This window comes from Durio zibethinus, chromosome 6 (assembly GCF_047325235.1).
Source record: "Durio zibethinus cultivar Kanyao isolate XHJ-2024 chromosome 6, ASM4732523v1, whole genome shotgun sequence".
Taxonomy (NCBI): domain Eukaryota; kingdom Viridiplantae; phylum Streptophyta; class Magnoliopsida; order Malvales; family Malvaceae; genus Durio; species Durio zibethinus.
This window is the reverse complement of record NC_143167.1, coordinates 25,252,144-25,278,071: the sequence shown is the minus strand read 5'-3', so window position 1 is coordinate 25,278,071 and position 25,928 is coordinate 25,252,144. Positions and strand designations below refer to the sequence as shown.

At 29.2% G+C, this 25,928-nt stretch overlaps 1 protein-coding gene across 1 annotated transcript; it reads left to right on the top strand.

Annotated features, from left to right (window-relative positions):
• Positions 1-23,393: 23,393 nt before the first annotated feature.
• On the top strand, positions 23,394-24,538 carry LOC111284383 (uncharacterized). Its single transcript, XM_089762365.1, has one exon. It carries the CDS (start codon positions 23,465-23,467, stop codon positions 24,437-24,439), a length of 975 nt encoding a protein of 324 aa, XP_089618491.1. The 5' UTR covers positions 23,394-23,464; the 3' UTR covers positions 24,440-24,538.
• The last annotated feature ends 1,390 nt before the right edge of the window (positions 24,539-25,928 follow it).

The window sequence follows — 25,928 nt, the reverse complement described above, 5'->3', positions numbered from 1 at the left end:
TTAATATACTTTTCTCAAATAATCGTACTCAATATATATGTATTCATATAAAATAAATATATACCAATAATATTAAACCAATAACCCAATCTACAAACTTCAATTATCCATTCAACATGGCATGTTAAAAACATTATAACAAATGATCCTCATATATTACATTCAACCAGCAATATCCAACCTCAAAGTTTTATCAATAAATGATAATACATACTTACACCATTCTTTATAGACTTCATTAAGTTCCTCTATCGTGAAGCTTTCTTTACTCTCCCACTAAAAAAAATCAGAAGTAAATATTAATAAACGAGAACATAATTTAGCTTTTTATTTTTTTTGAAGATATAATGACTTTATGAAATTTATACTAACCTTGAATGGGTTGATCATAAAATCATATAAAACTATCTCCTGCATAAAACGAAGGACATAATATCCACATTTAGTATATCCGGATTAACGAGGTACCTGAAAATTAAATTGAGTAGGTTTAGGAAACATTTATCTACACAAACTCAACATAAAAGAACAAATTTCACATTTACCAGTAATGACACTCATTTTTTCTTTGCCCTCTTATCAAATGCAGATATTACCCTAAATTGAAAAGAAAAAAATTACTGAATACATAAATAAAATTACTTAAGAAATATAAGATATATAATATAATAACATGTAATACCTTTTTATAAAAGTTTGAATTTTGAGGTTAGGCATCAACGTTGGTTGAGCTGAATTAAGTATGACGTTAAGGATTTGGTATCAATCACAATAAGCACCCAATGATGATTGTAAAATAATAAGAATGATATATTTAGATTAGGCATCATATTAGATTGGGGTAAGGTTGAAATAATTATTTGTATGAATAAAATTTATTATGCATTATATAGGAGCAAATAATAATCAGTCAATTTTTTCATGCATCCAATCACATGATTAGCATGAAAAGTGACTGTGCCACTATGCTCGCTAATGAAGTTGAGGTCAACGAATCTAAATCTGTGGATTAACTATCTTACATTGACCTCTCTATATAGGAAGCTACATGATAACAATCAACAATATTAGTTAGTAATACATCGTAATATAGATTAATACATATTAAGTTTACATATTTGTATTTATAAGCTATCCTCATATAAGCAACAATATCAACAGTTGATATTTCATCCAGTTCACAAAAGTTTTTAACCTCATCCACACCAATGTAAAAAAATAATGGTTTATCAAATAACCTTTCCTCAAACTCAATGGTTAAGCAGTTTCCTCTAAATAAATGATCGAGTGAATAATTAGATAACTCATCTATAGTAGCCTAAGCAAGGGTCATACTCTGAGTTCTAACATTATGTTACAATATATAATAAAATATAAGTATTAAAACCAAATAAATAAATATAATAAATTAATTAATATTAAACTTATAAACAAAATCATACTTCATGGCTGGTAGGGGAGGTTGGGTTCTCTACTTGGCTTGCAACGGAAGCTTGTCCTAGGTGGATGATGCTATCTGACTGGCCTACAAGCATGCTATACTGTATTGCTGCCAACAGAACCTCTAAAGTAGCGAGTCTTTATTGTTATTACTCAATGATTACTTCATATTATGCATTTATCATTCGTGATTTTTTGGGTTAATTACTAAAAAACTTTGATGGCAACATAAATTTACCAACCCCACGAATTCGATCAAGCCTTTCTTTAGCTTCTAATGCTAAAGACAATGGATCTTTACCATACTGGGTTGCCAGTTTATCAAATTTAACTTTGACAGCATAATCATCCTGAAAGACAATAATAATATGGGCTGTAACAATAAATCTATACAAGTTAGTATAGAGTCATGCATACAACCATAATGCCAATCATACATGATATTAAACAAGCAATTATACATAAAATCTTTTTAGCCAATTCTTCAATTGCTTCATCTACAAAAGATCCATCCATCCACAGATATTCTTATTTTCAGACATCCCATCTGAAAACTTTAGTGCCAGAGCTCGTTGATTCTTAATAAATTACCATAATATAAGAATCAAAATCTATGAAATGAATATTTATAAATATTCATTTATGAGTATAAAACAAGTGTGCGAATACTTACAAGCTCATACTTTACATTTGCATATCCTTTTTTCATTGTTCGATGGTGATAAATTTGTTTGGCCTGAATGTTCCTTTGGTTTTCTTTGATTTTCTACAAAAGAAAGAAATTACGTCAATCACATATGAAGATATCAAATATATTGCATAAAATCTTATAAATAATTTTTTTGGTAATGGGTTTGCGTATTGAGAAATCTTTTAATAGCCAATCTAGAACAAAATTTTTTCAATCTTCAACACTTATTACATCTGCATATGATGTAGGTGGAACAACTAATATATCACCTTGATTAACAAGCGGTAAAATATATTAGGTTATCAATCTACTTTTAAAATCTTTAAATGCTTTCTCAACATATTGCAACATAATCTTTTTACGGTCAATTGGGACATCGAACCGTTCTTAAATAATTTAACATAATTAGTATGAACATATTTAATTTCAATTAAATGATCATTTAACAAATTTTACGAAATAGTTGAATAAACATATCACAACTGATTACCATATACCATCATTTAGATAATCAAAAACTCTTCATCAATTGGTGTATGTAATTGCAATGCTACTACGGATGATGGCACCAATATGAGTAGCCAACTTGGCAGCTCTATTAGACATAGGCTGCCCACTTTGACAGAAGTCTATGTGAATTTTTGTGTCACTCACTTTAATTTATTTATTTCATCCCATTTCTTTTCTTTTTTGGCCTACAAGTGTGTCTTGTGCATGTTTAGTAGAAGGAGAATTATGTTGTTCGGAGTCCATAATACCTATGATTTTGATCATAATTATACGAAATACACCAAAATGATTGTCTAAATTTAACACTGTACGTAATAAAATACAACCAATATCATATTACGTACAGAAACACCATTAAGCAAACCAATCAATAATGTGTTAAGAAACATTATTTAGCAAACCATTCAGAAACACCATTTAGTAAACCAATCAGCAATGTGTTCAGAATCACCATTCAACAAACCATTCAGTAAACCAATATAATACAATACCATTCAACAAAATAATATCATACAATACCATTCAACAAACCATAATATTTTAAAAAAACTGCACAGAAATAGCGTATATACAATGAAAGGTGCTTGGATGACTATGGTTACGGTGAAATGAATAAAAATATATATATGCATATGTAAATAGTAAGGAATAGAAAAAAATACCTTTATCGAATAATATAAATAATATAGTAAACAAAAAATAAGGACATACCGGTAAACAGAGAGGTACATGCTATTGAGTTATTGAAGGTCAGTGGTGACGATAGAGTTAAAGAAACCAAAAGTCAATATAAAAGTGTTTTATGGGTTTAGTTTGGTTGATTAATACAACTTTTAATTGTTCTCTGTACTAGCAATTTGTGATTTCGATGTTTAAGACAAGGGAATGAATATAAAAATTACAAGTGAAGATATTTTTATGGCAAAAACACCTTTAATAATTTTAAAATTTTACTAGGACATTATTGAAGGTTTTTTTTTACTAAAAGATGCCTTTAATAATCTCAAAACAATTTTTAAAAAAAATTATTAAAAGTGTTTTTCCTAAAAAAATACCTTCGATAATTTTGTACAAAAATTATTGAAGGCATATGATGCAAAAAAATACCTTCAATAAATTTCTCTTAAAAATTAAAGTGAATTATTGAAGGTATTTTTAGTAAAAAATCACCTTCACTGATATTCTCTTGGTAAGAATGAAAAAAATTATTGAAGGCATATTATACAAAAAATACCTTCAATAAATCCCTTTTAAAAAATTAGAGCAAATTAGTGAAGGTATTTTTTTGAAAAAAAAAATACCTTCAATAATCCCCTTACAATTATTGAAGGTATTTTCTACTAAAAGACACATTTAATAATCCCAAACAATTTTTAAAAGAAAATTATTGAAGATATTTTTTTCAAAAATACCTTCAATAATTCTGTACAAAAATTATTGAAGGCATATGATGCAAAAAAACATCTTCAATAATTTTTTTCTTAAAAATTGGAGTGAATTATTGAAAGCATTTTTAGTATAAAGTTGCCTTCACTGATATTCACCTAATAAAAATGAAGAGAATTATGAAAAGCGTATTATGCAAAAAACACCTTTAATAAAGTTCTTTAAAAAATTAGAACAAATTAATGAAGGCATTTTTCTAGAATAAAACACCTTCAATAACCTCCTTAAAATTTTAATAGTAGAATATTGAATTCATTTTCTACTAAAAGATGCATTTAATAATCTCAAATAATTTTTTTAAAAAAATTATTAAAGGTATTTTTTCTCAAAAAATATCTTCAATAATTCTGTACAAAAATTCTTGAAGGCATATGATGCAAAAAATGTCTTCAGTAATTTTCTCTTAAAAATTGGAGAGAATTATTGAATGTATTTTTAGTAGAAAAATGCATTCACTGATATTCATCTAATAAAAATGGAGAAAATTATTGAAGGCGTATTATGCAAAAAATGCCTTCAATAAATTTCTTCAAAAAATTAGAGTGAATTAGTGAAGGTGTTTTTCTAGAATAAACGCCTTCAATAACGCCTTTAAAATTTTATTAGTAGAATATTAAAAGCATTTTCTACTAAAAGATACTTTTAATAATCTCAAATAATTTTTAAAAAGAAATTGTTGAAGGTATTTTTTCTCAAAAAATACTTTCAATAATTTTGTACAAAAATTATTAAAGGGGTATAATACAAAAAATACCTTCAATAAATTTTTCTTAAAAATTAGAGTGAATTATTGAAGGCATTTTTAATAGAAAATCGCCTTCACTGATATTCACTAATAAAAATGGAAAAAATTATTGAAGGCGTATTATGCAAAAACGCCTTCAATAAATACCTTTAAAAAATTAGAGAGAATTAGTGAAGGCATTTTTCTGGCATAAACACTTTCAATAATCCATATAAAATTTTACTACGAGATTATTGAAGGCACCTATAATATACCCAAAAAATATTTAAGAGAAAATTATTAAAGGTTTTTTTCTTAGTAAATGCCTTCAATAATTCAGTCTAATAAAATTGTTCCCAAACTTAGCGCATCTAATCATTAACTTTAAGCTTCATATTCATTATTCTACAATTTCTCTTTCTAGACCAACTACAATTTACTTTCATTTTTCTTCAGCTTTTAGTATTCGAGCTTTGTCTTTTAGAATCCTATTTCGACTATTCATTAGTTATTTACTTTAGCTTTTACTTCATTCCACTATTCCTTCAGCTTTTGCAATTCACAATATTCTTTTTGGTTTAAAAATTTTCTCCAAAACCCACATTCCTCAAATACCCATTTGGAACCCATCAGCCACTTCTCTTTCACTTTTTTTTTCTTTTTCTGGGTTTCCTCTGAACCTATTTTACCTTATTTTAACCCTAACTACAAATATTCTATGGTAATGTCTGGGTTAGCAACAAAGTGTTAAATGTTTTATATCAGGTAGCTGAGAAAATACTTCACAACAAGGAGTTCTGGTCTTCTATAAGTACTGGTCTTGTTATTATTTTTTATTTAAAATATAGTAAACTTAAATATTTTACATGTTCATTTTCATATAGATTATTTATATAAATCTCGTCTGATAATGTAGCAAGTATTAAATAGAAAAGAGTTAGATGCGTAAGTCAAGAGTACAGAGATAAAGTGAAATTTTTTTTTAATTTTGCATTTGAGAATACAAGTAAAGATAATATGATATTATACCCTTATGTGAAGTGTGCTAATATTGATTGGCAAATGCATGAAGTTGTTTTTGAATGTTTAATTTGTATTAGATTTGTCTTAGGATATGTTAATTGGTATTTTCATAGAGTCTATACTGTCAAGGTCTTCCATCTATATCGTCAAGGTCTTCCATTAGAGTTTCTTCAACTTCAAGGGCTCCCCAATACCAACATGATCCTTTTATAGCAAATGACATTAAAGGCATGTTGCGAGATGATTTTAATATTCATAACCAATATTTTCATAATCTATCTCCCCAAAATGATGGATTTAATCAGTCCAATGTTGAAATGATGAATTTGGTAAACATGAGATAGATGTAGGTGACCAACAACCTAGAGGAGAAACATCAAAATTTTATTGGTTACTTGAGGATATGAATAAAGAACTTTATGAGAGATCGAAACATTCAAGGTTATTTTTTGTGTTCGTCTTTTTCATTTGAAATGCTTATGTGGATGGACAAGAAACTCTCTGACTTTATTATTAGAGTTTATGAAAGAAATGTTTTCTTTTGCAAAAATCCCTAAATCCTTTTAGGAATCAAAGAAGATGATCAAGGATTTCGATCTCAGATATGAGAAAATTCATAATTGTCCCACTGATTGCATGCTATATTAGGGTGATAAAAAAATTCAAGAATCTTGTCATTTATGTGGTATTTCTCATTGAATGGACAAAAACCCCAATGAAAGGTTGAATGAGGATAATGATGAGGTCTATGTCAAAAAGAAGCCTATTAAGGTTTTACACTATTTTTCATTAATACCAAGACTTTAATGACTCTTCATGTCTTTTAAAACTGTAGATTCAATAAGGTGGCATCATGAGAAGTGGATGGATGATAGATCATTGAGGTATCCTGTAGATTTTTTGGCATGAAAATTATTTCATTCTAAGTTTTCAGACTTTGCATTTGATCCTTAAAATGTTATACTTGGTGTAGACACCAAATTTTTTTCGGGTCTACTGGATTCAATTTTCAAGTTTTGTTTATTAAAATTAATTAATAATTAAATATATTAATAAAATAATAAAATAATAAAAAATAATAAAATGGCAGAAAGCAGGGCCGTTGATGCCTGGCACCAGTCATCCTGTAGCCTCCTGCCACCACCCTACAGCCACCTTGCAGCCACCCTCTATAGCATACCCTAGCCAGAGCACTGCAACCATCCCTGCAGCTGCCACATATAGCTCTTAGCTATACTTGTAGCCACCTTACGACCACCACAAACTCAGACACTGACACCCATCTCCTTAAAGCCCTAACTTCCTCTCCCTTTCAGCTATCCTCTTAGACAGATCTTCGAACACCTCAAATATCCCCAAGCTCAGATACACAGACACCCTACCTTACACACTCCGAAATGACCTAACCTTTCGCACACCTCAAACCTCTAAATCCCAACCTTCAAACACTGTATGAAACCCTTCACTAGGCACCCTCAACCTTACCCAATACCTATTCCCTTTTTAAATAAGCAACCAAAAAAATAAAATAACAAAACTCCAAAAAAAAGAAAAAAAAAGAGAGAAGATAGAAACTTTAAGCCCAATCTATGTTGATCGGGGCTATTTTAGGTAAAAAAAAGATCGAATCTGGGAAAATCACGTTAAAGAGAGCTTCTAGAAGTTTTTGGTGCTTTTCAACTACCGGCGACAACCACTAGTGGCGGTCGACACGACGACTGGCGCGATGCTGCAGGTGACCGGACGCTGCACATCAACAGATGCCTTGGAGCTCTCTCTGGAGCTCTAATTTTTTTTTTCGAAAAGGGGTTTGGAATGAACTCAAAAAGAAAATTGATTTTATATAGAAAGTCGAAACCCAAAATGACGTCATTTTGAGACACCCAGGATTCGTGCATTAACCCGTCACCTGACTCGGGTCTACACAAATCGACCCGTTAACCCGTTCCCTTAACAACCTTTAACCGATTCAGTTGAATTGGATCAGACCGAACCAAACCATCCAATTGAATCAGTTTGAACAGCCTTTGCCCGAACTGCTAAACCGAACTGAACCGACATTGATCAGTCCGATTCAGGTATTTTTTAAAAATTTTTCTATATATTATTTTTGTTATTTTAAATTTTATTATTAATATTTATGCATATTAAAATATGTAAATTTGCTAAAATAGATTTTTGTTGTTGATTTATAATGATAAACAAATAAATAAATAAAAGAAAATAATAATAATAAATGCTAAAAATGTTTAAAAAATAATAAATAAAATAATAATAATCTAAAAAATGATAATAAGAATAATATATATATATATATTTTACATTTTCTACCTAAATGTGGGAAGGAATAAAAACCTCAAGCCTTAAAATATAATTTCGTCTAGATGTTAGGGAATTATAAATAAAAAATTAATTAAAATTAAAAAATAATAATAATAATAATAATAATAATAATAATAATAAGTTTTCATAAAAAGAAAATATATGAAAATTTTTTAATTAATTTTTTAAAATCATAAAAATCGAATTTGCTTCGAAAGTCCGCTTAGATGTTGAAAATTTTTAGATATGTTCGTGTTTTTTAAAATCAAAATTAAACCCTTTAAACCCTAAAACCAAAACCTTAAATCCTTCAAATCTTAAAATCGAAACCCTAAAGCTTTCAAACACTAAAATCAAAATTAAACCCTCAAAATCCTAAAATCGAAACCTTACATCCTTTAAACCCTAAAACCAAAACCCTCGATCTCAAACTAAAATAAAAAACCTAAACCCCAAAATCTGAAACTCAAAACTTAAACCCTAAAATCCAAAATCCAAAACCTTAAAATCTAAAATTCTAAAAACCCTAAATTTGGCACAAAATCCCAAATCATCACTCGAAAGTCACCAAATTTTAAATCCTCAACCTAGGCCTATACTCAAAATCATTTCGAAACTTTAAGGATACATGCGAAAGTCTTAAGTGGAATAATTTATTCTCGAATACTGCCTAGATAATAAGGTGTTTAAGAAATTTTATTCCATTAAGTTTTTTAAGTGGGTCGTTAATTTGCTTAAACATTAGGGTTAATAACTAATTTATAATAAAAGTATAGTAAATTGAGATTTTAAATATAAACAATCATACCTAAGCTCTGCCTAAATGTTGGAGAGTCAGGGTGGTCTCATTATATTCAAGAATCCTGCTTTAAAATTATATGTTATCACTTTACATAACATCTATTAACATACATACATCATCAAGTTATTCGTGTTGCATTTCTTTGTCTTTAACTTTTATTTACTACCTAACAATACCATCATTTATTTTCTCATATAAAACATTTTACAAAAAAAATACATATTTTAAAATTTTGATATTATAAAATAAAATAAAAAATAATATTCTGAACGAAATAATTTTCGGTACTCTGCCTAGATGTTGGAGAGTTACCAATAATTATCTTTCACTAAGAATGTTACTTTCATTTTAAGGAATATTACGTTAAATCTTAAGCGAAAAGAATTATTTTAAATTTTGCCTAGATGTCGAAGAATTTTAAGATAATTCTTTAACTTAAAGATTTCCTCAATATTTCTAAATAAAAAATTTTAGCAAAAAAACTATTTTTTTAAATTAAAGGAATTAGTATTAAATTTCAAATCGAAGCCATTTCATCCAACATTGAAAATAGTGCATGATTAAATGGTATCAATTTATGGGCATTATGGGGGTATTAATCCTTTCTCACACTAACTGACTCCTTACACATAACTGACTCTCGAATCTAACCTGATTTTCGTAGATCAAAATTTATCTTTTTGATAAACTTTAAACCCGTTTTTATAGTTTTATTAGAAAAATAAACTTTTGGGTGACCAATTACATCGTAAAAAAGATTGGTGGTGACTCCTTTTTTTCTCAATTTTTTAAAACTCTTTTCGTCTGACGGTCCCAAAATCGTTATGACAACTTGACGACTCCACTGGAAACTTTTTAGAGTCAGGCTAAAATTTTAATTATGCGCTATTAATAGTTATTGAATTTAATTAGTTTTATTTTATATTAAATTTAATTCTCTTTATTTTAATTTTTTCAAAAATATATACAAGTTAATAAATAAAATAAATTGTATGTTAGTTATTACTTTATGTTGATTATGTGTTTATGATTTATTTATGTTATTTTGATTAATACATCTCTTTGCACACACTTTGCATATTCATCCACATGCATGAGCTCTAGACCCGGACTCTTTTTCTTTTAAGAGAAAGTGAAGTAATTACGCTCTCGTGAGGTGATAACCTCCGTATTTGCTAGCGAAACACTTCCACTTAGATTGAACCATTTCCCTTAGTAGCCTGTAATGTGTGAGGATTAGTCTATAACGGACGATAATGTGAGAAATAGTCTGGGAGCCTTTAGATGTATAAACCTTAACCCAGCATATCGTGAGCCATAGGAAGTTTGCCTAGGGTAGAGCCCTACTGACTTTTTTTATAAAAATAACCTAAATATGTATGGATAATAAAAGAAAAGCATTTTCTTAAAAAAGATAAATTTTCTCTTAACGTGTAGTTCATTCATTTGGTAATTGTCCAAAGTTTAAATTTTCATACAATATTTTAGAATAAAATGATTTTTTTAGCATTATCCAACAAGCAAAAAACAAAAAAAAAAGAAGCAAAAAAGAAAACAAAAAAAGGTTTTCAAAAAAAATAAAGATTGTTCTTAAATTCTTTGTTTATTGGCCAAATAAAAATTAATTTTCAAGTCCTAATTATTTGGTTTTTCCTTCTAAAAAGAAATTTTCATATTTTGTTTCATCTTTTGCATTTCATACATCACAATAATAACACATGTATCCCATCCCATGCGCATTATAATAGGAATATGAGCATTCCATCCCATCCATATCAATGGATAATACATGCATCCTATGTTATGCACATGTTGATAAATGATACATGCCTTCCATATGCACCTTAATAGGTAATGCACACATTCCATTTCATTACATATTTAAAAGTAGTGTCAGTTTCGCTAGGTTGGCATAACATAAGCATTACATTCCATGTAAAAATATAACATGCACTTGATAGGTTCATGCATTCCATACAAGTATGTTGCATTAGTCATAGGTATACATCTCATCATTCATGTAAGTATGTCATTGCATTTCATATCCCACCATCCCTGTAACATAACATTACATTCCTTGCATACATATTCATGGTTGACGAAAATTTTCATTTGGGTCCTTGTACATATAAAAATCTATTATCATAGGCATAAATGCATTTTATGACATTCTTTAGTCATCATATTCATGTATTCATAAACATACTTTGAGTGCCATATAAGTTAGAAATTATTTTTGTGGCATTCATTCAATAAGGGTAGTAATCTAAAATTTTTTATTTAAGTCCTGGAATAAAATGTTTGTGTTGATGGGAATTAGAGAGGCAAAAATGAGAGATCGATTGGAAGCAAGGATTAGTGCTTTGGAGTTGAATCAAGAGAAATTTTGGCTCGAGCTTCAGGAGATGAAACAACAAATTGCTCAATTGATAGAAATGATTAAAAGTAACAGTATGGTTGAGTTTATTGCTCCTCAAGGATCGTTGTCACTTTCATCAAGTTAAGATCAATCAGCTCCTATTAGTTCCATTATTTTTCTAGAGCATATTAAGGCATTAGGTAATTTAAACAGTGACCAAGGTTTGGGCAAACTTAAGAGAGGAATAGGTGAACTAGCCATGCAAATGATTGAGCTCAAAAGTTTAATTTCTAAGAAAGAGTCATCTGGCTTTAAACAATCATCACCAACTATCATGAGTTCAAACCTACACCTAAATCCTTCTTATGACTACTTTCAACCTCTTTTCCAAGCATCTAGGATTAGGTCTCCAAATTTCATGCAACCTCATAAAATTTTACACTTGAATCTATATCCACCATTTCATATTTCACAATCACTTATTCAACATGCTATCCCATCACCATTATCTCAACCCAATCTTTGATCCAGAGTTTTTCAATTCACTTTAAGACCAACTATACCACTATCTTTTCAATAATGCAAATCAATCATAAGACAGAAAAACTCTGGCAACATCAAAGAAAAACCCTTATTGATCCAATACCCATATTTTAAACAGAGTTATACATATTGCTTCTAGAAAACTACCTTATTGCCCCTATCCTTGTTAAACCTCACAAACCACCTTTCCCCGAATGGTATGACCCTAGTGCTCGATGTGAATACCATTTTGGCATCGTGGGCCATTCGCTGAAAGACTGCACAACTTTGAAACATAAGGTGCAAAAATTGATAAAAGCCAAATATCTATGTTTTGACACCAAAATAAAATCAGTTGTTCACAAGAACCCTTCATTGATCTATGCTGAGATAACAGGCAGTGCTATAGGTGACAGTAAGGTTGGCCAAGATGATGAATAAAAAGTATAAGCTTTTAAAACGAAGGGTTATCCTCTTCAACAATCATAGTCAACTATTTTTAGGTGAGATAAAGGGGAGTGAAGCAGGTCTAGCACTTTTTGGCCCTAACCCTAGAATGGTTTATGATGTGTAAACTTGATACTTTTGAGAATGAATGGACACTTCTTTTAACCTGAATTTTTTATACATTAATGTCTTTGTCCATTTTTAATAATTGTATGTCTAAAAGAGCCTATGAAAAAACGATGGTTATGAGTATGTCTTTACCAAACTTTTGAGGGGGAAAAAATGTCTACAAGAAAGAATTTGAGCTTGTCATTAACAATAATAAATTTTGACTTATACATCATGCATTATTTGTTTGAATTCATTGTTTGTTATGCTAGCTAAAGACAAAGAATGATGATTATGAATATGCTTTTGTTAAACCTTCAAAGTCAAATGATTTTTTATAATAAAATTCATGTCATGCATTTCTGACTTCTGATAATTAATAAAAGGTGCAAGGATAACTATCCTAGAAAATGAGATTTGTTAAGTCTGTGCACTTATAGTATTTGAGTCAATACCAAAATCATGAAAAATGAATATGCAAGTCGGATGGATAGAGTAAAAAAAGCCTAAAAAGAGATAAAAAAATAGTTATAGAAATGTAACAGAACGTGGATAGTTAGTTAGCAAGATTAAAACAGATGTTAACAAAGTTGACAAAAGAAAAAAGAATTGTTGAAATGTACAGGGCAATGAAGAAAATCGCTGTTGAGATGTTATTGTATCCATCTGGGTTCACATATGTTCAAGATCCCCATATGTGACAAGCATCTCCAGCAACTCATCAACCTTATACTGGCATTTCTGTCAAGTTGCTTTTAGTTCAAACAAATGTCAATTTTAGGCCCACTCTCTATAATTTCACTATTATGCCTAATGCAGATGATCCTAACGAGTTGAAAAAATTAAAAATGGTGCCAGATCTATCAAAAGATACGATAATAAAGGATAAATATGACCTGTTAGAAGAAAGACTGAAGATAGTTGAAGGCCATGATATATATATGAGAGTGCTGATGCTAACGAGCTTGCTTTAGTACCTGATATCGTTATTTCAACAAAGTTTAAAGCTCTAAATCTCGAGAAGTATGATAAAACGAGATGCCCTTTAACTCACATTATCATGTACTATTAAAACATAATAGGTCACACCCATGATGATAAGTTGTTGATCTATTACTTTCAGGATAGTCTCATTGGGTCTGTAGTAAGATGGTACGCTCAACTGGATTAAAATAAAATTTGCTCTTAAAATGATTTGGCTAGGGTCTTTCTAGCATAATATAAGCATGTTGAAGATATAGCACCAGATAGGATATCCCTACAAAACGTGAAAAAAAAGTCAACTGAAACTTTCAAAGAGTATGTACATAGATGGAAAGACATAGTAGCCTAAGTACAACCACCCTTGTCAAAGAAAGAAATTGTTGTTCTGTTTGTCAATTTCTTAAACACTCTCTATTACAAAAGAATGATAGAGAATGTCTTCAAAAACTTTTTTGATATGGTGATTTCTGGTGAAATTATAGAAAATATAATCAAGAATGGCAGGATTAAGTTGAAAGATATAACAAATGTTAAAAAAGAAAGTACATCAAAAAATAATGAAAGAAAAGTACAAGCAATTATAATGAAAGGGTATTTACCTAATAGCTTCATCCCATATAATCCATATCATTTTTATCAACCTCATCACCCTGTCATAAGTGGTATATCTCAGAACTCATATCCTTGTTAACCAAGCTAGCATTTGGGCTTTCCAGTAAATCCCCATCCTCAAATGGCCATTCATGATCTTGTTTCTACAATTGAACCCACCATCCGGCCAACTAAGAATCAAAGAAGACTAAAGAATGATAAAAAAAATTGGTCATCCTTATTTTTTCCTTTTTGCTTTTACTAATAGAAGGTCAGTATCTCACTCCTGTGTCTCTGAAAATAACACCAAATTTATTGGCAGTGAGCTATGATCCCAATGGCAAGTGTGACTATCATATGGGGGTAATCGATCACTTAATTGAAAAATACAGACAGCTGAAAGAAAAGGTTAAAGATCTTATCAAAAGTGATATTCTGACTCCAAAGATGATAAAACAATGGAAGTTGACTCCATCCAATTGTCAAATGTAAAGAGTTGAGATGAAAAGGGAGGTCTAGAGTTTTAAAAATCAAGATAAGATGATTTCTTTTTAAATCATTTTACTGTGTATGTATGATATGTGCATTATGTTCCTAGAAGTTATCTAACTTATTTTGAAAGAATTGAATGCTTTGGATCTTTTTTTTTTTATGAAATTTTTTCTTTATGCATTTGTTTGAATAAAAAGTCTTATATAAGTAACTTTCAAGATCAAAACAAAAAAAATAAAAAAATAAGATAAAAAAAAAAGAAAAAAGGTTTTCTTCTGTAATAAATATGAAAGGATTCTTGAAGGAAATGGTGATTACTATTAGAAAAGATTTCATCGAATACCTCCATACCTTTTGAATACTTTTATACTCCTAATCACTCAAGTGATTCATCAACCATAATCCTTCAGGGAATGTGAATTTCAATTCATACTTTGAAAGGCTAATAATCTTTTCTTAGCAAAGAACAAAAGAGGTTAATTTTGAAAATTCATTTTGAATTTCAAAAAATTAAATACTCTTTTAAATTTTCAATTGGTAATTCAATGTGTGTCAAAATTTTACTATGACCATAAACACAAAAATGCCTGAACATGTTCTCTTAAGTAACTCTTGTTTCATGTCTTAAGGTATATTGATTAAAAAATAGACTCTTTTTTTATCTAAGACAATTTGTTTCATATCTTTATACTTTCTCTTTTTTTCACCAAAAATGTTAAAAATTTAGAGCCCAAAAAGCCTTTTTAAACTGTACGATCGATCCTATACGACTTGATCGTCATTAGAACTTTGAGTGAAAAACAAGATGGGGCATCGTAAAAAAAAAACAAAAAAAGTAAAAAAAATAAAAAAGACATCTTCAATGATTTGCTTTTCTAACCAAGTGATCATGTTTGAAATGATAAATGACCATCTTTCTCTATCCTTCTCATATATAAAAATTATCCACTTGCTATCCATTTGAGCTTATTAAATTTTTTTATTCTAAAATAAATCATAGCCAAGGATTATCCTTTACATTGGGGGTAAAATAAGGATATAGTCAAGATCAACTTTAAGAAAAGTATCTAGTATTGAAAGTGTCTAACATGCCCTTTAGAGATGAAAGTTTGAGGTAAAAAGTGAACAAGGCTTCAATTGAAATCTCAAGAATTTAAAAAAGTAAATAGCCAAATATGAAATTAGTCATTTCCAAGGCAAAGCAAAAAAACCTTAGAGATAAGAATATGAAGCTTCAGTTAGAATAAAAAAATAAAAAACAAAAAAAAAAATAGAAAGCATGTACCTTGAAAATGAGAATTCATGACAAAAAAAAGTGAATAAAGTTGTTGAAACTAAAGCCAGATGTTTCAAAAAAAAAAAAAACAAACAAAGAAAGTCAGAGAATGCTCATTAGGATTCTTAGCCTAATTACCTTGAATAATATATTTTGAGCCTATTTATCCATTTTTTCAGAATCCCTAACCTCGGCCTACATTATACACCTTGAAAAGTCTATTTTGATTAAATGTGGACACTTAGATTAAAGAGCAATGTCCTTAAATTTGTACATACTTGTTGGTATTTGATAAAATTTCACCAAGTTCTTCATTGATAGAAAATATAGCCCTAAAGTTAAAATTTCAAAAAGGTAGTTTAGAGCTAAAATCATTATTGAGGCCCCAAATAAGGTTTTAAGCCCAGTTTAACTGGCTTTCAATAAAGTTTAAGCTTAATTTATCTGGCCATCAATGAAGTTTTAAACCCAGTTTATATGACCTTAAAAAAAATTTAAGCCTAGTTTATCCGGCTATCAATGAAGTTTTAAGCCTAGTTTAGCTAGCCCTTAATGAAATTTAAGCCCAATTTATTTAACCATCAATAAAGTTTTAAGCCCAGTTTAGCTAAGAAAATTGTAAACCCAATTTATCCGACCATTAATAAGGTTTTAAGCCCAATTTAGCAGGCCCTCAATGAAATTTAAGCCCAATTTATCTGGTTTCAAAAAAGTTTTAGAGTTTCAAAGTTCTATCCAGAATAAAAAATTCTTGATGTAAAACTTTTTGAAAGATCTTGCATTTGCATCACTTGCATCATGAGAAAGACATCTGACCTGCAAATGAAAAAATAAAAAGAGACATTCATAGTTGCATCAGTTGCCTATACATCTTACAAGGGACATTTGCATTTGCATCATTTACATCTGTACTACAAGAAAGACATTCACATTTACATCACTTGCATTTGCACTTGTACAAGATATTTACATTTGCACCACACGAAAAATTTACATTTGCATCATGGCATCTACATCCTGAAGAAAGGTATTTGTAAGAGCATTTACATGAAAAAAAACATTGTCTTTGTCAAATATATATGCATTAAGCATTCGTATTCTTGCATTTACATTGATATTTATATTCACATCGACATTTTCATTAACATCATTTGATGAGGATAGATATTTGTATCATGATTGCATTTGTCAACTCTAATTGGGGAAAAGCTATTTTCAATTTTCAACATTTTAAAGTTTCATGGCCTCTAATTAGATGAGCATTCAAAAATTTTGAGATTTGTAAGACCTTTGGGCATAATTTTGATTCGCGATGTTATCCCGATCGATTTCTTATTTTTTGACTTATGATCTTATCCAGATCAATTCTTTATTTTTTGACTTACGACGTTATCTCGATTGATTCTGTAAGACCTCCGGGCATGATCTTTAAGACTTCCGGACATAATTTTGATTCACGGCATTATCCAAATCAATTCTTTATTTTTCAACTTGTGACGTTGTTCTGATCAATTTTGTAAAACCTTCGGGCATGATCTTTAAGTCTTCCAGGCATAATTTTGATTTGTGATGTTATCCCGATCAATTTTTTATTTTTTGAATCACTGTATTGTCCCGGTTGTTGTTTAAAAAAATTTTGAAAACTCTTCGATTCCTTTCTAGACAAAATTGTTGTCTTTATCTTACCCTATTCCTAATTCTCAGTAATGTGTAAAGACTTGGACTAGCATCTGATGGATTCAACTCGCTCAAAATACTTAGTACATCTTATAGTACTTGGCAAGTTGTATTGATTCTTTACAATTTGTCACCATGGATTACTATGAAGCAACAACCATTTATCTTGTTTATGATAATTTTTAGAGAAAAAAGGTCCAGGTAATGATATAAGCATCTACTTACAATCTATTATTAAAGAGTTAAAATAATTACGGGAAGGAGTTAAGACCTATGATGCATCAAAAAAAGAGAACTTCAATATACGTGCTACTTTATTATGGATTATCAATGATTTTTTTACTTATACGAATTTATCTGGTTGGAGTACAAAAGGTCATTATACTTATCCATGTTGTGCTACACATACATGTTCGAAATGATTACTTAATGATAGAAAGTTATGTTATATGGGATATCATCGATGGTTAGATGATAATCATCGATTTAGATTTCAAAAACATCTCTTTAATGGAACTGAAGAGTTGTGGAGATCACCTTTACCAATTAGTGGGTCTAATATCTTGTCAAAGTTAAAAGATATCAATTTCACTTATGAAAAAATGACTCTATAAAAAAAAAGAGTAAGGGACATCTTTGAAATTGTCTGGCCTCATATTACGCAAGTTGGTGATACTGATACTCAAGTTAGTGATCTTGATGTTTAAAGTGATGAAAAGGATGATGAAGAAAGTAACCTCAATGAGTCTGAGTTATGGAAAAAAAAAGTATCTTTTTTTAGTTATCTTATTAAAAATATAATTTATTACGTCATAACCTTAATTTGATGCATATAGAGAAGAATGTTTGTAAAAATTTTATCGGGATAATTCTCAATGTGAATAGAAGATCAAATGATGACTTAAAGAATCGGCTTGACCTAGTTGATATGAGGATTCACCCTAACCTTCAATCGAGTTGCTTCCTAATGATAAATATCGATTGCCTCCTATCTGTTTTAGGATTTCTAAAGCTGAGAAAGATGTGTTTTGCAAGGTTTTGAAAAATGTCAAAGTTTTAAATGGCTATATGTCAAATATATTGAGATGTGTAAATCTGAAAGAGGGAAAACTTTTTTCATTAAAGTTACATGATTATCACATTTTGATGCAAAACTTACTTTTCATTGCTTTACATTCATCAATGTCAAAGCAAGTCACTTATGTGGTAATTAAATCGAGTAACATATTTAAATCTTTATATAGGAAATGTCTGAATGTGGAAGAGCTTGACAAACTTGAAGATCAAGCCGCAATTACTTTATGCCATTTAGAGAAGATTTTTTCTCCAAACTTCTTCACTATTATGATACATTTGATTATCCACCTTCCATATGAAGCAAAAGTCGATGGACAGGTTTATTATCGATAGATGTATCCTATCGAAAGGTATTATTTCTTAATAGATCGATTAGGTTGTTATTGTTGATCATGCCACCCTAGTTAAAAAGATATATGACTAATGTTTTATGCGATAGGTTTTTAGGAGGTTAAAGTCTTATTGTCGCAACAAACACTATTCAAAAAATTCTATTGCTGAAGAATATTTAGCAAAAAAATGTATGACATTTTGTTCTCGTTATTTGGAAGATGTTGAAATGAGATTTAATAGACCATCGAGAAATGTTGGTATATAGCATATTGACTTTGCCTACAGTTATCTTTTTGAAAGTTTTGGACAACCAATAGGCAAAGTTGAAATGGTGGAGTTAAATAATAAATCTTAGATAATAAATCTTAGGCACAAGCACATCGTTATGTTCGTTTCCATTATGACTCAATTGAATCGTTGCACACATAAGTTTTTTTGCAAGGAAATTATTCATTCTATTAAGAATAATTTATTGTATTTTTTTTATTGTTAATACTTTATCATGATGCTTTGTAACGAGTATAAAAATAATTTGAGAGCTCCTGCACATTATCGATTATCAAACCCTCGAGAGTTTGATAAGTTGTTCGTCAAAAACTTTCATGAATAGTTGAAGCAACTGTAAGTAATGCCATACTTTATATTATGAGAAATCTACATAGAATGCTTACGGTATAAATAATATTAATAACATATATATATTTATTTCACCTTTATAGGTTTAGAGTGGAAGGCTTGTTAGTGAAGAGGTGATGTGTCTTTCATAAGGTCCGAATAGGATTGCGAAATGATACAAAGGTTTCATCATCAATGGATTTAGATTTCACACTAAATTTCATGAGAGATTTAGAAGTACACAAAATTTAAGAGTTGTTGTTACTTTATCAACTACTAGCTACGCTAATAATAAGGGCACAAACCCTTTAGAGGGAAATGTTGACTATTATGGCATGATTAATGATATCATTAAGTTAGATTATTATGGCAAGTGGAAAGTTATCCTATTTTGGTGTGATTGGGCTTATGTGAATAGTATGAGAGGTATTAAGAAAGATCAATTTGGATTTACACTTGTGAATTTTTTTCGATTAATTCACATTGGACAATAGCTCATTGATGAACCTTATGTTTTTTCATCTCAAGTTAAATAAGTTTTTTATTCTAAATATCCCAAAGAATTGGGTTGGTTTGTTGTTCTTCGAAACATACTTAAAACCTTATTTGATATGAGGTCAGATACTAGAGATGATGTTAAACATGAAACTGAATGTTATCTTTTTGCTGAACAAAACTTGGATAAAATATCTCTAGTACCTACGCTTAGTGAGTCCACGAAGATGTTAATGAAGACATTTATGAACCATGATGAATCATCTATATTTTATAATTCGAGTGTTTAAGACATAATGTAATAAATGCTTGTATGTAATTAATGTCCCATTCGTTATTTCAGCAGTTGCATGATCGATTCAATCATCTTATGAATTTTGTGCAACAACAATTTTCAAGAACTAATCTTGGTGGTCTACCAACTCAGGTATTATATTTAGTAAATATTTATATTTTTTAATATAAAAAAGCTTACTATTAAGTGTTAACATTTGTATGGTATTATTCAGTAGGTTCTTGAGCATGCTAATGACCAAGGTGGAAAAATTCCTTCATCAAATGACAATCTTCCAAATCTATGCGATCATCAATTTTATATATTTTAATTTTTTTTGTTAATGTATTAAAAATTTTTGAATGTTATTATACTAATTATTAAACTTTGTGTTAATTAGATGCATATTTAAACATAAATTAAGTATTTATTAATTTCAGTTTCTGAATTTAAGTTCATCTTTATTTCTTTTAATATTTCTTGTTAATGAAAATAATAAATATTAATATAAATTTTTTTTAAAAAAAGTAAATTTCTTAATTTCGTGACGTTTGCGTTCAAGAATGCCGCTAAATTCTAAATTTAGAGGTGTTTGTACCATAAAATACCACTAAAAGTAGTGATTTTTTTTTATATAAATGTCGTTAAATTAGCGGTGTTTTTTAAATATAAATGCTACTAAAATAGCAGTGTTTTTTAAATACAAATGTCGCTAAAATAGCGGTATTTTATAAAAAAATATCGCTATTTTTTCTGACGTGTATATAGTCGACACTCTAACTAGTATTTTTTGTAAATGCTATAAATCTTTTAATGACGTTTATAAACATCACTAAAAATTAAAAAAAAATGTCACTAGAAACCTAAACCCTTGTAGTACATGATTGAATTCGACCGAATATGTAACTTGTGTGATTTTATGATAGTCTCAGTCTCACATCTCCATGGTTATATCTTTCCAGGGCCTAAATCTACTTCCTCAATACAAGTCAGACCTCCTCCTCTTTACTGCTTAATCTTAACCATCTGAATTTCTAACCTGGAAAATTTTTCCTTTTCGAGCTGAGGATATTACAAATAGCATTAAGTATGACATGGGACTACTGAAAATCCTGGAGAATGGCCCTGGCTTTGAGAACGGTGGAAATGCACTTTGATTTCAACGACCAAGCTGAAGGTTTGCCACCCTTTGCTTATCGCATGGGGACAATTCCCCTCAATCATGTAGAAAAATACAACGCGGTTCATGATTTGAGAAATGTTGACTGCATAAACTTAATTTTCTTTTCATATCAGAAGTAGTACTTCCTGATTTATTTGTGAACAATAAAAGTTTCTAAAAGCCAAGTTAATGAAAAGTCTCAAATTACATCATTTTATAAAAATTAGAAAGAAATTATTGTGGCAACCATTCTGTGTTTGCTGCAACTATAAGAACTAGGTCCAACAACAGATTAGATTAATTCCGTTATAATTACGGATTTTGCTTGCAATTTAGATCAGACAATGTCAATTCATTGGGAAAAGGACGTAGTCAACAATTTCGTTACCAATTAACTATGACTGTAATAAAATATTATTTGGTTAAATTTCATTTAGATCTTTTAGTTTTAAGTTTTATTCAACATAAATATATTAATTTGAAAAAATGAACAGTTCGTCCTAAAATTTTCATTTTTACACAAGAAGTAGGTCCAATTCTATTAATAATTCGGTAACAATTTCGTTAAAAACTTTATTTAAAGACTATTTTATTATGAAAAATCAATATTTTCAAATATTCATTTGAAATAATATTTTATAATAATAAATTAGTTTTTCCAAAATATATCAAATCTATTAATAATAAAAAAACATTTTTTAGATGCAATACCTAAAAAACAAAACTTATAATTATAATGCTAATATGTAAATATATGTATAACAAAATAAATATATTAAACCTGTAATATTATTTTGACACATAACAATTAAAAAAAAGAAACATGAAAGATTAATTAAAAAAAATCAAAATTAGATATTTTCAATTCGATTTTAGTTATTATAATAATCATATATATGTTAAACTTAAATCCACATGTTTGTAAAAATATAGTGATGATAAATTTATTAATGTTAAATTAAAATTATTTATAATAAATAAACAAAAGTAAAAAAATTGTAATATTTAAATACAAATAATTTTTGTTACTATGCATTCAATAGATATAAAAATAAAGAATAATATATAAATATATTATTTTAGGTTTAAGGGTTAGTTTTATAATTGTTTAAATTATGTTAATAGAATTAAAAATTTTGGATTAATTGTTTATTTTTTTAAATTAATGAATTTGTATTAAATTATACTCAAATGACTTGGATTAAATTTATTCATATTATTTTCACGATCAGCAAGAACAGTTGGCTTTTAAGCTTTTTATTTTTCTTTTCCTGGTTAGGTTGCTACGTTGTTCTACTTTTCCAACATCTTTGCACTTGACCTTTCTTAAGGCTTCTCCTTACGGGATGTAGGATGAAAGGAATAGAGAATTTTGAGATGGAATGAGATTACTTCCAATTGTGATGCTTAGAGATGGAATAATGAACCCTAAAGATTCGAATTTGAAAATAATTCAATTCAAATTCGTCCAAATCAACTCGTTTGCCACCTTTAACTAGTAATTTTTTTTATAATTGAGATTGTTAGCGTATGATTTTTATCATTAAAACTAATAATTTAATATTTTAACAACAGAACTTAATAAATAATTTTTTTATAATTAAAATTATTAAAATTTAAATTTTAATCACTAAAATTAAAATTTTAATCACTTTATCAATTTCTTACTAAGCTGGTGGTAAAGCCTAACAATTTCACGATGTTCCAAAAGTGCAAAAATGAAATCTTCTTTCAGTTAATTAATCAATTTCATTGATTAATTATCATCATTATTTTATTTTTCTTAGCAAGGACTTAGCCCGGTCAACTAGACTATTTTACAACATGTGATAATTAATTTGCGTCAGAAGAGTTGACTAGCAAACACGGAAAATTGCTGTTGCTCAATGCGTCAAAAGAGTTGACTAGTAAACACGGAAAATTGCTGTTGCTCAATACTTTTCATTCCTGTTATGAATTTAATTCTATGCATGGAATTTAGTATGTGTTTCTTTGATTAGTATATAAATGAAACTACATTTGCTGCTCCTTGCTATTCTGAAAAAGATTAAAAGATCTTGGCAGCAAGTAACTTTAATATCCTCTTTTTTTGCAATGGAAGATTTTATTTCTCTGGTTTTTGATTTCATTACGCTTTTAGCAGATGCATACAAAGTCTATCTCAAAAATGGGAGACTCATGGCTTTTATAGCAGTGATCATCATCTCCCTTCATACCATGATCTACCTGCTCAATATCTTCTCTATTACACCTTGGATCACCGATTTTATAACGAAACAAAGCTACCAGCTTCTTTTTGCAACTCCTGGTAGCCCTGAATTTACCGACCTTGTCATTGGTACGCTGAAAGACTTGAAAATCTTTCTTGTTGTAGAGTTGGTTTTCTTGCTCATCAGTGCCATTGCCTCCTTATTCTTCGCAATATCCACCACCTATGCGTCAGCTTTAATTCATGGTGGCAAAAATATATCCATCAAGGATTTGGTATCGACGACAATCCGATCATTGAAAAGGCCATTAATCACTTGTTTTTACATCACTCTCTTCCTTCTTGGTTACCTTTCTCTTTGTTTCACCACTCTGCTTCTACTTGCAATGATTCTTGGAATTGGAGGTGATCAGATCACTTCAGCGTTTTCTGCTATTCTGCTCACAGTTTCAGCTACGGTTTTCTATACTTTTGAATCTGTTGTTTGGAATCTGTCCCTTGTTATTTCTGTACTTGAAGAAAAATTTGGCATTGAAGCACTTGGGAAGGCTGCACAGATTGTGAAGGGCATGAAGATGCAAGGGTTTATATTGAATCTTTTTTTGACCATATTATCTTTAATACTGTTCCAGTGTTTAAGATTGGTCAAGTTAGAGCAACCAAAAACGATGGGAATTGTAATTGCAGTGCTGGTAGTGAGTTCAATCTGGATGGTGAGGATGTTTTGGTATACAGCTTACACTGTCTTGTACTACCGATGCAAGAAGACTCATGGAGAAGAGGTTGAATTGCAAGCTGCGGATCATATGGAATACACCAGAATACCAACTCCACCACTTACTAATGAAACGATTCCATGATAAATCATGAAACTAATGAAGTCATGTAATGCTTTTGCTTGTTATTACTGTTCTGTTTTATCTGTGAATGTGATAATGTTGCTACTATATATTTGTTCATTTGCAAATTATCACAATAATCAAGTTTTCTGAACCACAAGAAAGCTACTATTAAATTGAATAAAAAATCTAAAATGACAAATGAGGCTTTGCATTCGAAGTTCTATATAAATGCCAACTTTTGGGCAAATTCCATTGGTTTTGCATGAATGGCAAATAGAAAAAGAGTTGACATATGATTTTGAAAGTATTTTAAAGCTAAAGATTTCGATAAGATGATGAGGTAGGAGAAAGTTATCCTTTTTTATTACACGTGGTTGTCAAGGAAATAGATAATCTTTATTAAAAATTAAAGAATCCACCAGCAAAGGGAAGTAGGGAATAGTCTGGTAGATATATATATATATATATATATTGTCTAAGACATTTAATGTTTGGAAATCATTTTTAAATTTCGATTAATTTTAAATTTTGATTAATTTAAAATTAAATCAGATCAGCTTTTATAAAAAGATAAATTTTTACAAACTTTTTTATTTATAAAATTCAAAATTAAAATTTATTTTTAAAAAATTAAATTTCTTACCCTCAAGTTATCAAGCGTTCATATTTGATAGACATAAGCGCAGTCAACACGGGACAGCCGAGAAATTACGCTGCAACTCGAATAAGGCTTCCCGCTTCCCATTCCAAATTGAATATTTAATTTCTCCACTTTGACTGGGGATCCCTACACCTTTTTAGATTTTGAGTACATTTGAATGCGAAATAAAATTGAATTCGAAATAATAAAATAAAATTAATTATTATAATAATAAAATATATATTTAAATAATAACATATTAATGACGGCGAAATGAGAATAAAAATGGTCATTAAGAATTTATTCTAAAAATATATTAATCAATTATTTATACATATTTTAGTATTATTTATAACTTTTAAAATTTTAAAATTTTTATTTTATCAAAAATTAATCTATCTTATTTATTATTAATAAATTAATAAAATTATTTAAAATTAAAAAATGAAAAAAATAATGAAAGGTTAAAATAGTAGGGATATTTTTGACAAGTCACTATAACTTTAAGGTTAAAAGAGGAAAAAAAAAACAAAAACAAAAGAATAGCGGCAAAATTGAAAGAAGGTTGCCGTGGGAAATTCGAGGCCACCAAAGCTCATTGGTGTTATCCAAACACCAAAATGACACGATTTAAGCCAAAAAGTGATGCAATTCGCATCTCTAACGGCACCAATCGAAGATCCAAATGAAGCCTTCATTTGGAAGCGCGGTGGTGAAGAGTTCCTACGGAACTGTAGTTCCAAAAGTCTAAGCCAAATTTCATGCATTTGAGTTGAAGAGGACGTTGGGATGAGAAATTTAAAATAAAAGTATTTTAAAATATGTAAACATCTATTTGCATTCAGACTCGATTAGGTCTAATCAATG